Source organism: Triticum dicoccoides, chromosome 3A (assembly GCF_002162155.2).
Source record: "Triticum dicoccoides isolate Atlit2015 ecotype Zavitan chromosome 3A, WEW_v2.0, whole genome shotgun sequence".
NCBI lineage: Eukaryota > Viridiplantae > Streptophyta > Magnoliopsida > Poales > Poaceae > Triticum > Triticum dicoccoides.
In genome coordinates, this window is record NC_041384.1 from 588,556,363 (window position 1) to 588,572,094 (window position 15,732).

General features: G+C 40.6%; 1 protein-coding gene across 1 annotated transcript; it reads right to left on the minus strand.

Annotated features, from left to right (window-relative positions):
* Positions 1–4,091: 4,091 nt before the first annotated feature.
* LOC119272228 (probable LRR receptor-like serine/threonine-protein kinase At1g06840) lies at positions 4,092–14,852 on the minus strand. The gene is made up of 19 exons (XM_037553759.1): positions 14,753–14,852; positions 14,295–14,322; positions 13,498–13,569; positions 12,964–13,035; positions 12,180–12,323; positions 12,016–12,087; positions 11,848–11,919; positions 11,409–11,483; positions 10,166–10,234; positions 9,344–9,412; positions 9,203–9,274; positions 8,653–8,721; positions 7,944–8,434; positions 7,138–7,290; positions 5,952–6,238; positions 5,711–5,762; positions 4,941–5,191; positions 4,644–4,778; positions 4,092–4,457 (listed from the first exon to the last, which is right to left on the minus strand). Exons 1-19 carry the CDS (start codon positions 14,850–14,852, stop codon positions 4,092–4,094), a joined length of 2,649 nt encoding a protein of 882 aa, XP_037409656.1.
* Between the last annotated feature and the right edge of the window lie 880 nt (positions 14,853–15,732).

Below are 15,732 nucleotides of genomic sequence, written 5' to 3' on the forward strand. Positions count from 1 at the left end.
GGTGGTCTCATTTATTGCCATGCATAACACATAGTAGCATAACATTTATTATGTTACGGTATCTATCTATGTTACTATGACCCTCTCTCTCTTCTTTAATTATCTGCCACGTAAGTATGTTTGTGAGTCCCAAATACATGATACTAGTTATGTTACCCCATTATGGCCAGCCTTACGTCTTCAAAACTCCACTTGTTTCAGCGATCAATTAATGCCACCTCCGGCCACACGCTATTTCATTGGCCCAAATAACAGGAGCATGTGCGCTCGTCCGCGTTATGGCCTCTCTTGGTAGCCCTGATACAATGGTAATTCCATGGGAACTAGACCAATTCTATATGTCAGTCGTCCAAGTAATTTCTGCCTTTTATCCTTCATGTAGTTTTACTAATATATTTGGCGACTGGTTATAAAGGATTGATTACATGTTTAGAATTCTCAGGTGAGAGTGCTCAGCGATAGTCAACAACTACTTATCGAACAATTGCGTTACGGCTCAAATGCCCCCCTCCTCTGATTTGTTTGCGGTGACTTCAATATGACCTACCACGACGAGGACAAGAACATCGACAACCTCCACCGCGACATGATGAAAAGATTTCGCCACTTTTTAAATGATTGCAAGCTCAAAAGAGTTGCATTTTCACGGTTGTTGGTGCAACGAAGCATGGCGCTCCCACGCTGGTCAAGACCTAAGGGGCCAGGGCATCTCCACTGTGGACTCTTAAACCGCCCGCATATGTCCAGACTGCACCGTCAGGACGTGGTTTGTCCTTGAACACGAGTCTTTATGGGTTCGCCGAGTGGTTCAGACGTACCTTTTTCGACAAACCTGACACAAATGTGGGGGCTTTGTGGGAGTCCGGACAGCAGACACGTAGGACTCCGACACCTCGCCCCACCCAAAACCCTTTTCAGACCCGCACCTCCATCCTCCCTATTTTCTCTCCTTCCTTTCTCTCTTGCCTTCACTGCCGCTCCACCTCCCCGGCCGTCACGCCACACCCCTGCTGGAACTCTACGTCTCCGTCACCTCCAGTGTTCCAGCCGGGCTCCACCCGCTTCTCCTCCATTGCCGTTCAACCCTGTCCTCCGACCGCCCCACCAGGTACCATCCACTGCTACTATAATCACCATGCCCGGCAACTGTTCGATGAATTGTCGGACATAAAAAAGGTTTTCCCTTCTCCTTTCTAGCAATGGATTCCGATTTGGAGTACATATACGGGAACTATGTTGAGTCGTCCGACAGCTCGTCCGACGAGGAGGACTACGAGCACTACGTTGAGTCGACCAACTCACGAGCAGCTGAAGGAAGATCTGATTGAGCATCAGTGGGGGGTTAAAGGGAACAACAATGTTGGGATGTAAAATTTGCACTTTTTTTAAATTTCAACTAGTGCTGCATGCGGCTATTTGAATGTTTGTACTCTATGTATGCGGCTAATTGAACGTCTGAACTCTATGTCCGCAGCTATTTAAACACGTGGACTATAAAAATGAGGGAGGCCGGATGTATGCGGATAGCGTTGGATGGCGGCTTCCTGCATTCGTGTCCGCGAACAGATGCGGGTGGCCGTTGAAGATGTCCTTATACATGGTGGACTTGTAGGAGTTGCACCCCGGTTGTTGGCTTCATTGTCTCTCTACCGTTATGTCTGGCCACTATTTTCCTTCTCATGGACTGCATGTCACGCCCTCCTTCCAACGGCGTTTCCAGTTCGGGAGGTTTTGGGTAAAGTGGAAGGGATAGGGATTCTAGGAGAAGGTTGCCGAGGGTTGGGTGGGTTACGGTTGGTGAGGTTCTACATGAGTAAGGACATCTTCAACGCTGACCCTCAAAGTGTTTGAACTATGCGGTTCGAATATGTTGTGTCATTCAACGTCGGCATGTATCAGCCCGCAGGGCAGTCCTGACGTACTTTTTCCCGCAAACTAGAGACAAACATGGGATGCTTTGGGTGTGTCTAGGCAGCACCCATGCTCGCTTCTGACCGCACTGACACACCCAAACCCCCTCCTCCCTCACCCACGCAAGTTTCCGCCCGGCGCCAGCTGCCCACATTCATGCAGCTATAGGCTGGCCGCTCCACATTGAAGCTGACCCAAAGCGGACGCGATCTCACTGCCACTGCCATTGAAGCGACACACCGGCCGAGGGTGCCGCCCGCGACGCTTCCCTGGTGTCCACGCCTGTTCAATGCCAGAGACGCGTTACTGAAGGGACCAAATGGATATCATGCCCGTTCAACGCCCCATCCATCCATATGCCGCCATTAAGCAGGCTCGCCGGCCGAGAAACCAACTCCGGTGTTGTGCATTGACGCACCCGGATGCATGGCCTCACCTAAACCCGCTATTTAAAGGCGGTCACACCCGACTAACTCCACGCCACAACACAAGCCGCTCCCATCATCCTCCCTTGCACTGCATCTGCCATGATTGCAGGTGGTGAAGCTCTGTGGGAGAGCCTTTCTACGGAGATGAAGCACGAGGTCGTCGCCCTTGCGGCCATCTGGCAGAGCTGCCATGCCAGGTGGATCGAGGCTAGCTTGCCGGCCAGCTCACTCGAGGTCTCTGACAACGAGGATGACCCCGTGATGGAGATGGGCTCCGATGACACCGCACCGGAGCCCGCGCCTGTGCACGCCAGCATCACCATGGAGCAGGCGCACTACAACACCGACATGGCAGAGGTGCAGCCTACGCCGGCGCCTATATCGGTGTTCCAGCAGGCGTAGAAAGAACAACGGGAGCAACACCGGCTGGCAGAGGGGCGGATCTACGGCGACCGGGCGAGCGAGGAGGCCGTGGAGGCCATGGCCACGGTGAACCCCAACTTCATCATGGAGCAGTGTGCCATCTATGAGGTCGTCTGCGCTCAAGCCGCCGCTAGCCAGAAAGCGGCCGCCGCGAAGGCGCAACTCAAGGCGATTGCGCAGGAGAATAGTGCTAGTTGCGCCTGCTACACGCCACTGACGAACTATCCAATGGCCCGGTGGGACGACGACGGCGTGGGCGCCACCATTTCCATCGTGGACCTCACATCAACAGGCGATGGAGAGGCCGCAGACTCCTCCAAGGATGAGTTGGGCACGGGAGCCTGCAAGGCCTCGTGTCCCATGTGGGTCGGTCTGTCTCCTGTGTTCTACTCTTCCTCACTGGAGACCGCATATTCACTTCACTTGTCCTAACGCTGGTGCTTATGGAGACGATGGATGGAGGAAACGGTCCTAGGAAGGGAACAACAAGGGCTTGGACGCCGGCGGTCGTCGTAGTTTTTTTCTTCTAAATGTTTGAAATATAATGAAAACCCGCCGTGTTTGCATGAATGACGTCCATTTATGTAAATTATATCTGAACTTGAATGAAATCCGGCCGTGTTTACACAAATTTCGTCCGGTTAGTTCGGATGGTAGTTGAAATGTGTGCGAGCAGCGTTGGATGGCGGCCTATCATATCTATGTCCGTGCACTGGTCCTCCTCTGTCCGTAGATGGATGCGGGGGAAAATTTGCGGATCGCCGTTGGAGATTCCTTAACCCCACATGCACGGAGAGGTTTCATGGACTATAGAGACGGGATGATGTGGAGAGATTTTATTCGAGAAGGAGGTGGGGGGCACCCAGTGAAATTCAAAGAGGGAGGGGGATTTATTACATTTGTAAAGATGCTTTGTAAAATCTATGCAAACCATTCGTGGATGTATAGTGGCATTTTTGGTTGTACACCTCACTTAGTCGAAAGCAATGAAAATGGAAGGAGTTTCCAACCAATATATGTTCGCTATTCGAAAAAACCAACATATGACCGTAGCTAAAAAGAATTGGTTAGAATTCTTCATTCGCCCTCGTCAATAGTGTCACCAAATACACCTCCTTAATTATTTAATCCTTTGATCTTCAAACACACAATAATTTCATTTACAGAAAAATAAACCGCCGGGCAGGCCAGACCAGCGTTCTTCAAAGCTACTCCCTCTGTCCACAAAATAAGTGAACATATAGAAATTTTAGAATAGATTATGGAGTATCACTTACGTGCCTACTATCCAAACCCATTCACAATACGAAGAGCATCGGCATGGCGGTGCTAACGAGGAGTCACCGCCATCCTGGAAGGGACGCCGCTGTCCATAAGGCCACTGCCGGAGGTGTGGGACAAATCGAAATGCTCTTCGGTGATCGTTATGATGGAATTCGATGTAGATGGAGTCAGTGTGACCAAGGAGCCCGTCTCCATGGAGGTTACAGATAGGAGGTCTTCTCCTCCAGGTAGAGCACTACGGATGTCATCGAGCTCCCTGGCGATGTCGGCCATGTAAGGCCTCGCGTCGGTGTCGTCTTGGCAGCACTTCAGGGCTAGCAAGAGGAACCTCGTGGCGAATTCCGGAGGGCACCAAGACATTCGGCTATCAATGATCCTAGAAATGTCTCCCGATTGGTAAGCTGCCTTAACCTACATCAAGGATCAGGTTACATATGTCACAGATAAAATTCTACCAAATTACTACTGACACTCTTACTGAACGGTCAGAAAAGCGCGAAAAGCTAAAAATTGATACTATATGTACCCTGCTTGTCATCTGCAAACAGATAACTGGACTGTACATTTGGATATGGATCAGGGTGGGAACCTCTTTACCTCTCTAACAATGTTTTTACCGAACTGGATTGGCTTCATTCCGGTCAATAGTTCAAGAAGCACAACACCAAGGCTATAGACATCACTTTTTTCTGTCAGCTTATTTGTTAGGAAGTATTCTGGATCAAGATAGCCCTACCAAAAGAAAAACATGATGGATATGATTAGCCCAACTAGCACACTACAAGTTCAATAAGTAGTAGGATCAGTTGTTTCCCATTGTGTTGCATGGAACATCAGTGATTAGATCATAGTGGGTGAAGATCTCGCTACGTTGCTAGGCGTGATAAGACTTACCGGAGTGCCCTTAACAACAGTGGAGATATGTTCTGCCAATGTTCCTTCAACATCCGGGATCGGAGCAAGCTTTGAAAGACCAAAGTCAGCCACCTTCGCTATGAACTTGGAGTCCAATAAAATGTTGGTGGTCTTAACGTCACGGTGAAATATAGGAGGATCTGCCTCGGTGTGTAGATAGAGGATTCCCTTTGCAGCGCCCAACGCAACATTCAACCTCTGAGAAAAGTTCAGAGGTTGTTTACAAGTTTCTACATGAAGTGTTCAATTAGATTAGGTGCTTTACATCCAACACAAGTTCAAACCATGCACTTTGAGGAATGAAAAACAGCAAGAAATGAGATGTCATGTAGTCTAAATTCTTACAAGAACCAAAATAGAGGAATACTCCAAAATTGTCATTTGGATACCACACAGTAAAAACATAGGAATTCTAGACACAAGACAGAGAAAACATAAGGTAAGACCTGATGTTTGTTTTCCTAAAAAATCCTATGCATTGCCCCATTCCATAGGAATTTTGGTGAGCTATTCCTTTGTTCCAAATGGCACCATAGGAATTTTTTCTATAGGAATTCAACCCTCCAAAATTCCTCCAATTTTAAGAAAGAGAGCACTAAATATACCAACACACATCACTTATAAACACACCAAATATACATTTTAGGAGGTTGTCTGGAATCATGGCCAACCTTGATGTAATAAACATGGTTATGCGAGATGAAAAGAAGCTAGAGAAAGTTGAATGTGCAATTTTTCCTCTTACTCACCAGAAAGATGATCACGTAGAGTGCCATTTGGCATGAATTCATACACCAGCATCTGCAAAACATAATTATCTATGAGCAACAATTACTGCAGTTTGCAGATACTCTTCCATATATTATAAGCTCAGCAAACCTAAGGTAACCTGAAAACCCTATCATAAGCATGTCTAGTACAACATTACCAATATATTTTTCTAAATACAATATTTTATTCTATGTAAATTATTTGAAAATTGAGACACACCTGTTCAACTTCTTCATCACAATAGCCAATTAGAGATACCAAATTACGATGATGCAATCTTGACAGCAATTCTATTTCCGTGACAAATTCATTTGAACCTTGGAGAGAATCTTCATGTGCTCGTTTGATTGCAACAGTTGCCCCATCAGCTAAATTTCCTTTATAGACTTTTCCATAACCTCCCAGACCAATTTCAGCTGAATCATTGAAATTATTTGTTGCTGTAGCCATTTCTTCCAACGTGAAGGATCTCACACCATCAACCTTGATAGAAAGCCTCGACAGTACTGCAAAATTATCTACTTCTTAAGTTGTTCTAGATTGAATTTAATGCCTACTGTAATTTTAAAGTTTACTTGCCATAGACTTGAAACATATAAGATGTTGTCTCTTTATAACTCGATCTAATGTACTTGATGAGGCTGACAATAATAAATTCACAGTTTAAATCTAGTTTCCGGTATTACAGAGATTGTGATTGAGTAGCTTCTGACTAAAATAATGATGCTTCGATATGTTACAGTACTAGTTACTCCTTCCGTTCCAAAACACTTGTCGTGGTTTTAGTTCAAAGCAGCAAGGCATTTCCAATTTGTCAAACAGCAAGGATTTTATGTGTAGCACATGAAAAACCGGGAGTAATTTTCTAGTCCCGAGCTCAAATGAGCTCGGGTGAACAGTAAAACAAAAAAAAAATTGAAAAAAATTCAAAGAATTTTAGATTTTTTTAGTGACAAGCATTGAAAAAGGTTTTCAACGGTTGCAAAATTTCATCATGAAATAACATTTGTAGAAGCCGTGAAATGGAAAAAAATAATCACTCAAAAATGCTTTTGGAAATGACATTGTTGGAGCATAAATTTTGTTTTTTTAGCCACGGATTCTACAATCACGATGAAATTTTGCAAGCCTTGAAATTTTTTGTCACTAAAAATGTTCATTTTTTAAAAAATGCTTTTAATTCTTTTATGTTAATGTTCACACGAGCTCATATGAGCTTGGGCTAAGAAAATCCATGTCTAGTACTCTTCTAGTCCCGAGCTCATGGGTGAACAGTAAGATCGAAAAATATTGAAAAAAAAATCTGAAACTTTTTAATGACAACCATTGACAAAAGTTTACAAGGCTTGCAAAATTTCATCGTGAAATGACAAACTATGTTTGCTAAACAAATATAGTGACTTACTTGAAGGCCTCAAAACTATTCGACATTTTGAGCGTCTTCTCATTATAAAAAATGTTGCAACCACAGAAACTGCAATAGCACCAATAATTGTTCCTGCCAAAATCCCAGCTAGTGTGCCCTTTTTTAAACCTGTTGGCACCTCTTCTGGGAATTCTGCGACAAAATAAAACATGTTATGATTAAAGTATCAGTATGAAGCATGAAGTAGTGAATTTTAAGAAAAAAATATGCTCTGATTCCTCGTTAAGTTAGTGAAAAAAATTCATTATTTCTGTGGTTGGTTCCTCCCATCTCTTAGGAGAGTTTGGGTTGCCATGAACACCGGGAAACACATATTAGGGTATGGGATCCTAAATTCCCCAATCCCCTTACCTTCGTGAGCCCCTTGTGAAGGACCCCTTCTTTTGAGAAATTCTAGGGATATGAACAAGGGTAGGCCCACTTACAACTATCATGTTATGAATTACCTTAAATATCAATAAAAAATCATGGCATATAGGCTTTAAGAAGGAAAAGAAAAACCAAGATACATTATGTTGTGTGCAATAATTTATCGACATTTACCATAATAACACTAAACAACCGTATGAACTATATAGCACATATTTCGTATGCTAGGAGAATCAAATTAAGAAATTCGTGGTTTTTTTATTCTACTAGCATATAAAACAGCCACAGAAGCTCTGTTGATATTTTGTCACTTGTCTTGGCAAAATAAATGTACACAAGGATCACACATTTCAACCATTTGTTTAATATGATAGAATTATGAATGAAATCCTTCGGTGCAAAGTAAATTAACATACCATCTGCATAGGAACCAAGCGTGAAATTGAGAAGCTCGTAAGGACCGAAAATGTCTAACAGAGTAATCTCCCATCCAGCAAGTAATTGTCTGAGCCGCACAACTTCCAACATAGTGAATAAATTGGTGTTATTGGGGAATAACTTCAAATGCATATTCAGCCTTGGACCAGCCTCCCATGTGTACCGCTCAATGTATAGTTGGTATATACTCAGGTTCAGTACAGAGGTTGAGTCCATCTCAAAGGCTTTTTTGTAGGAGCGGAAGTCCGAGATCCCTGGACTCTTCAGCCGAAATCCAACTCTGAGAGGCGCGGCACAAATGCAAGGTATAGGGGATAATGGGTTGTATTCATAATTTTTATCCATCGGGCAAGAAGCACAGTCTATACTAACTTGTGGTCCCTGTCCAGATGGTGCTTCACTTACAAATTTGGGTTGACAAAGTCCCGCTGCTCGAGCTGGATTGTCACATACAGGGTTTCCAGAAATCCTACAGAATAAATGATGGCAACTATTATTTGTCATATCAGACAGAGAAATGATTTGATTTATAAAACTCCTGTGATCAATATTGTATTTTTCCATATTATTGGATCTTTTGTATGCACTAGTAATAGCAATAGAATTTGCATATTCCCAGCAAACTATACAGCTGTTTGTGCAGGAAGTGCAAACTGACAAGGAAATTTTCCATGGAAAAGAACATACAGTATAATGACAGCTTTTGGAGGCTCAAATGCAGCTGGAATTGTGTCAAGGGAGTTGCTTTCAAAGTTCCTGCATTATAAAAAACATTACACATGCATATAACAAACATATTGCTGATGGAACAGCACCGTCGAGACAGTTTGCTTCAAACAACCTGTAAAATGGCATCTTCATATATCTCTAACAAAATAAGTAGCAAACTAGTGTTGGCCGACATACTTGTACTTGTAAAGTAAGTATGTTCAGATAATGTGCAAAAGTTTTGCTCATCTTTTCATTAAGCAGAAAAACAAGCTAATTTACAAGAAAATGTCAAAAGTTCTTGATCACAAGGAAAGGAAAAACCTCCACAAACCTAGAGAACACTGACACACTAGTATCAGTTTTCGCGAACTTATTTTTTCACTCACTAATTGTTTTGTAGAAAGAACATGGTAATCTCTAGTTCAATAGTGAAAACATGATCATCAGTGGCATGAAAGGTTAGCTAGCACTACAAAAGCACAGTCGTTAAGGATTGGAGCATGGCTTTAAGTTAAACATTACTTACAAGAATTGAAGATTAGGCAGCCCGGAGAAGTTTGCCGGAATAGTTCCATTCAGAAAGTTATGTGATAAATCGCTGTCAGAAACTAGAGGTTAGTCTGGTTATTGTAAATACAAGGTATAAAAGGTTGAAAAAACAGCATACATCGTGGTGATATTTGAAGCAAGTCTATCAACTGCTATAGATCCTGTCAGTTGGTTCCAGCTAAGATCCCTGAAAGTGCATGCCAGAATTAGCAAAGAGATGCAGAATAATCTCATGGATATTTTTTTTCTCGAACATGCACATAAGCATGCATCTTTGTATATTATAAGAAAATGCCAAGATGACGCAAAAGTACAACAACAATAGAAAAAAATAAAGCCGAAGAAAGAAAGAAAAAGAATGCCGAATATCCAATTCTGAGCCCGGGCTCATCTGCACCCGGTCAAGAAATAATTCATAAAAAATTCAAAAGAATTCAAAAAATCCAAAAAATTTGTGCATGGTAGATAATTTGGTGTGTGAGGTGCGCTCCAAATTTCAGAGCATTTGGACATTTGAGTAGCTCTCAGCAAAAAAAAAATTGGGTCAGAATAGTATACAAACAGTACACTATTTAACGGACCCCAAATTTGTCTTTTTTGCCGAGAGCTACTCAGGTGTCCAAATGATTTGAAATTTGGACCGGACATCACACACCAAATTATCTACCATGAAAAAAATTTGGATTTGTTTGAATTTTTCTAGTATTTGTTTTGATTTTTTTATTCGGCGCAGGTGTAGATGCTCCTGGGAGCCAAAACGCCTCACTGAAGGAAGGCAAACTATATATTAGGATGGGTGATTTTCTTACTGAAAGATAATTACATAGAAGTATATTCTAGGCAAAGCTGAACAACAAATAAAGGATAATCTCTGATAGTAGGATGCAAACAATAGTAAGAATGAAAAGAAAGTGCAGCATTCATCTTGATTTGGACTTACAAATAGCCAAGTTCAGGTACACCACTCAGATCGGGAATAAATCCTTGCAAACTGCAATTTCTAAGACTCCTGGTGACATGAAAATGATTATGAACTTGAACATATATATCTCTATTTCTATATTAAGTATGATAAAAAATACAAAAGATTTACTTTTTGTTTGAACTAATCTCAACAAACCCAGAAGAAATGCCCATCATCCAAACAACCCTCGAGGCAGAACTAGAAATTTAGAATTATAGAGGTTTATAGAGATGTGGACTCAGTGCATCCTGATCTGGCTACTATATGGCACTCCTCCCATTGCATCACCGGCCTCATCTGGATTTGACCAAAGCTCGTGGTTGTTTGTTTGCAACTACGGTCCTTCCTATCTATGTTTTTCTTTTTCAGCGATGGTTGCTGCTCTGGTGCGCTGGCCTTTTAGGGCCTTAGCACGACGGCTTTCCGACTGTCAACTACAACAAGTTTTTCTTGGCTCCAGTGAGGGAGGGGCGATAACAGTTGCTAGGTGGTCCATGGACCTAGTTGTAATCTTTTTACTTGTCTAAATATGTTGTTATTACATCTTACTAATAGATCGAAATAATTTTTTCACAAAAAAAGAGAGGGCCTTCCAAAGGAAGAAGCACAATATGCAGGCAGTGGCTTCAGACATCATGGTGGAACCGAGAACTGACGGAGTGCATTCCACCACCAGTCGCACGAACTGCCATGGGAATAGGCTTTACTGTGTGTTTCTTGTGTTTAGTTACCTTTTATCAGGTCTCGATAGCCATATCATTGCACAACTCTTTGCAACTAAAACAAATTCTTAGTTAAATGACATCCAAAAATTAGCATGTCTACAAGTCAAGAATAAACTGAAAAATAATCCACAACATTGATACAACAGGCATCTACCATGCCCAAATTTTGAAAATCTAAATTATCCACATCAAGAAACGGAAACTACAAATCCTGCTGCGAATAGTTGATACGCAGCAGAACTTTTAGCTCGGTACTATCCAGTATCCTCAGCATGATTTCGCTCTTAGTCTGACCATGTGTAAATAAATTTGAAGTTGAAAAGGTTTTATGAAAGGCAGATGCAAGTTGTGTCAGTGTTGTCGACTTCTCTTTCAGAGTTTTTCAAGACTTCCAGAGGTGGTAATTTGGATTCTAATACAATGGTATCCCTGCACCTTACTCAAGTACTAAAACGGAAAGGAAGGACGACAGGGAGGAAAGGCGTTGTACTCACAGCTTTAAAAGTGTCCTTATGTTGTTGTATGCATTAGGGATGGAACTTCCACTGAAGTTATTATTATCAGCCTGACTAGAAGTAGAAAGATACAGATGTAAGGAATGAATGTTGTTAGCTGACAGATATCCAACATCAATATGATCTTAAAGGAGACAAAAATTCTGAGTGAAAAATATTTGCTATTGTTTAGTAACACAAGAAAGGCAAAACCAAATTATATTTAAGTGACACTAATACACCAGCGAAGGTATATCATAGAGTATACTCCTAAAATTTGTACCATCACTTAATATTCTCAAACGAGCAAAACCAAAATAATCATCACGCTACCAACATCATATATGTATATTATTTGAAAGAAACTAGAACACAGTCTTAAATAAAGTAATTTCCTATGTCAAAGAAGAGTCTCATTGAGTATATAAATTGTGCTTACATGATTTTCAAACTACGTGTCTCCGCTAATTTTGGAGGAAGAGGTCCAGACAAATTATTGGCATCCACAAGCCTGCACAGATAATATTACGAGACAATTTTACACACAACCGATATTGCATAACTGGGGAAAAACTTAGAACTCAAAATAAAAGCAGGGTCCACTTACAAATGAAGGAGCTCAGGCAATCTGGACAACTCAGATGGAATTTGCCCACTTAATGAATTATTGTTCATGTGACTAATGGTAAAAGGAGAGTCAATATTTAAAAGATGCTTAAATAAGAGGCAATGTACGAATGCAAGTGAGAAGGTTATGATCCTGAAACTTACAGATGTTTTATGCTTGTTAAATTAGCAAACGACTTAGGTATGGGTCCAGATATTTGATTTTGGTCGATTTGCAATCTATTTAAGTTCTTCAGATAGCCAATCTCATCTGGTAGGGAACCAGATAGTTGATTACCATTTAAAGCTCTGCAGAAAATGAAGATTATTATGAATGTTTACTTGTATCTAGAGATATTATACTCATCTTCCATGTAGAATTGAAGGAAAATACTAGACAGTGACACATTTATGTCTGGACAAAAGGGAATGTAGAAGGGTACAAGGAAAAATCCACACCAAATATTGCCACAAGATGAAAAAAATGTTCAAAGATGTGCTAAACTAATTAAGATGAGGTAAAATCAGATATACACAAAAGTGGCTAGGAAGTTATGTACATATATATTTGAGAGAAAATATGCATTTTAAAGTTTTGTACATCCAAAGCCATGTTGTTTAAGCCCATTTACTTCAGACTTTAGATAAACAACAGAAAATAGAATTGAACCATTGTGTTGTCTAATACTCTATTTAAGCCCATTGCTTACTCTATTTTGTGTCTACAAATCTGCTTGTTATTAAAAAGATGAGGCAAAAGACAAATGCTAACCCTAAATGTTGAATTAGATACATCGGATTTTATTTGTTTTGGAGAACAAAACGGAGAAAAGGATGATATAAATATTATGTCATTTTCAACATGTGGCCTAGCAAGACAAACAGTACAAGGGGTTCATGTCCACACTGGCAAATGAGTATGAAAGTTAGCTTAGATAAGAGAACTTACATAAGATTGAGTGTTGTTATATTGCCTATCTCTTTCGGGATGTTACCAGTCAAATTGTTCCACATAAAATTCCTTCCAAAATAGAGAAATATAGCAGTTAGTTCACATACGTTTGGTACCTAATGGCACAATGCAGAATAAAGATAGAAATGGTTCAAATGGAACATTCTGGTTATGTCATTTCCATAAATATATTTTGTCAGACAATCTGGGCCTTGCTAAAAAAACCACTTTACATCTAAAACATGAAGTGGTTCCCTTTAACAAGAAAACATGAAGTGCAATATTGAAACAAAAACACTTTTTTAGGTAATATTGAAGAACCACTTGAAAGCACTGAATTTACTTCGTCTGTTCACAAATATACGTGTTTTGAATATTTCAATATGAACTATATACGTGCTGAAATGAGTGGACAAACACATTAAAATGTGTCTGTATAGATTCAATTCAAAAAAGTTAGAACATCTCGCATTTATGAACGAAGGGAGTGGTTAGCAACTTTAAATAATAATACAATTATACTACACTTACAAGTTTCTCAGCTGAGACAGGAGACCAATCTCTGGTGCCAAAGTTCCAGAAAGATTCATCTTAAACAACTCCCTACGTGGGGAAAACGTATGCATTATTAAGCGGAACATGACATGGTAATTGGTATCCGATCAACATATTATGCATTATACAGAAACGGTAGTTAAATGAATAACAAGCAGATTTGTAGACACAAAATAGAGTAAGCAACAAAAGCATCAACCAATGGCCATTATTTTGACCAGGGACTGCAAACATGGTCTGAAATAGTAAACAAGAGGAGTACAGTACAATACAAATAATGCTAAAAACAATGTTAAATAGGGGTGTGGGGGATTTAATGACTTTATAAGGTTTCAGTAATAAAGTTTGACTGTTATAGACTTTGGTCTAACAAAATATGGGAGAGACTCATACGAAATCCATGGATATCCTTAAAAGAAAATTGGAGATGTGGAAGTCTCTAGCTATTTCAGTTATAATTTAACTTGGTAGCTCCTTTTAGGCTTTTATGGTTGTTGCCATTATCTGTGAGCAGAAGTTTGTTGCGACTTGCAATATTAATTGCTTCAGCAAAGGGTTCACTGTTACACAGGAGAAAAACATCGGAGCTAACCATTAACATGAATGGGAAAAAGGAATTTTTGATTTAAATAAGGATGGTGTGCCAATCATACAACTCTGTTACATGAAGATATGTATCACTGGATATCTTGTGGCAGATGACTCCTGTCCAGTTTGATGTGCATGGATCTCCTCTATTCCATTTCTTAAGGTTGTTTATAGGATCAATTAACCTGGCTTTGATAGCATTGAGAGCATTTGCTGCATGTAAGAGAGACAATGTCAATCTTCAGAGGGATATAATGTTGATATATTATCTCTGTGAAAACCACCATCTAGTTATGCTTATATCCACTATGTTACTAACTAATAGGATATCGTGTGTGTTAATGCGAGACTACTTTCACCCCCGGTGATTACGCAAAGAAATGCGAGACTACTTTGATTAGTCCATGAGTATTAACTAATTACTTGTGGAATATACATCACATCTTGAGAAAATTGAGAAAACCAATTACTTGTGGAACTCTTGAAGATGTCCATACATACAAACAAATAAATCTAACAAAACCTGCACAAGCAGAGCGTGCAATAAGAAAATGGGATCTAATACAATAAGGTAGCGTGCAATAAGCCAATAGTGAACAATTAGGAGCCAAAGGGTATCTTCCAACTAACAACTACAGGTTACCTTCAATAGGGTGAGTGCTTTGTCCCCTTACAACTGTCATCTGGAAAATGCACAGAATAAGCAGGATTGCTGCATACGGGAACCCTCCAGATCTAGCCATGTCTGTACAAGAGAACTGGCAGCAACTTGGTACCGGTGTCAATTGCTAAGAATCTGAGATCACAAACAGGCATAAAAACAAATGCTTAGGACCATTCAATAGATTGATGCCTTCAAAATGGAGGTGCTTATTCCCGCCATCTAAGGTTTTTATTCCGAGAAAACGCAAAGCTTACGTCTCGACGAATTGATGGAAAGGAAGATGTATAACTATATAGAGGAAATTGCACAAATACACAACTTTTGGGGCTGAGGTAACACAAAACAACAACTCCAGGACTAATCGGTAACAAAGAAACACAAATGAACTAGTTTTATCTTACAAAAACTGTCCAAGTTTTGAATGGTTGGGCTAAATTGGCTGAAAATTCCCTAGATTGATCATTTAAGATGTTTCGAATTACTGTAAAAAAATAGTTTTTTTACTTTGAATTTTTGAAGAAAAATTGACCCATACTTACAAAAGTTGTCCAGATTTTAAAATGGATGGGCTAAATTGGCTGAAAATTTCCCAGATTGATCATTTAAGATTGAACCCACATGTCATAATTCTCCTTAACTAACTAATCAGAACAAATTTGTGTTTCTTGTTACCGAGTCCTGGAGTTGTGGTTGTCTGTTAAAATCCCCTGGAGTTGTGGTTTTGTGCTACCCCAGCTCCAAAAGTTTTATATTTGTGCAATTTCCTCAATAGTATAAAACCAAGACTAGGCCAAAACACCGGTTGTAATGTTTGTCTAACAACTCTGAGGAGAAGGCAAGGTTGGGTCGCTCCCGCTTTGAAGAAGACAGACGTGGTCACGAGTCAGTCGCCTTGAACCGGTGCCAGATGGCACCCGCCTTCAGAACACTACACCACCACACAGCGTTGCATCCCTTGT

Coding starts and splice junctions, on each gene's coding strand:
- LOC119272228 (XM_037553759.1), bottom strand. CDS start 14,852: ATGGCTAGATCTGGAGGGTTCCCGTATGCAGCAATCCTGCTTATTCTG. Junction 11,920..12,015: donor TTGCCTGAGCTCCTTCATTT/GTAAGTGGACCC, acceptor TTATCTGTGCAG/GCTTGTGGATGCCAATAATT. Junction 5,763..5,951: donor GTGATGAAGAAGTTGAACAG/GTGTGTCTCAAT, acceptor TATGTTTTGCAG/ATGCTGGTGTATGAATTCAT.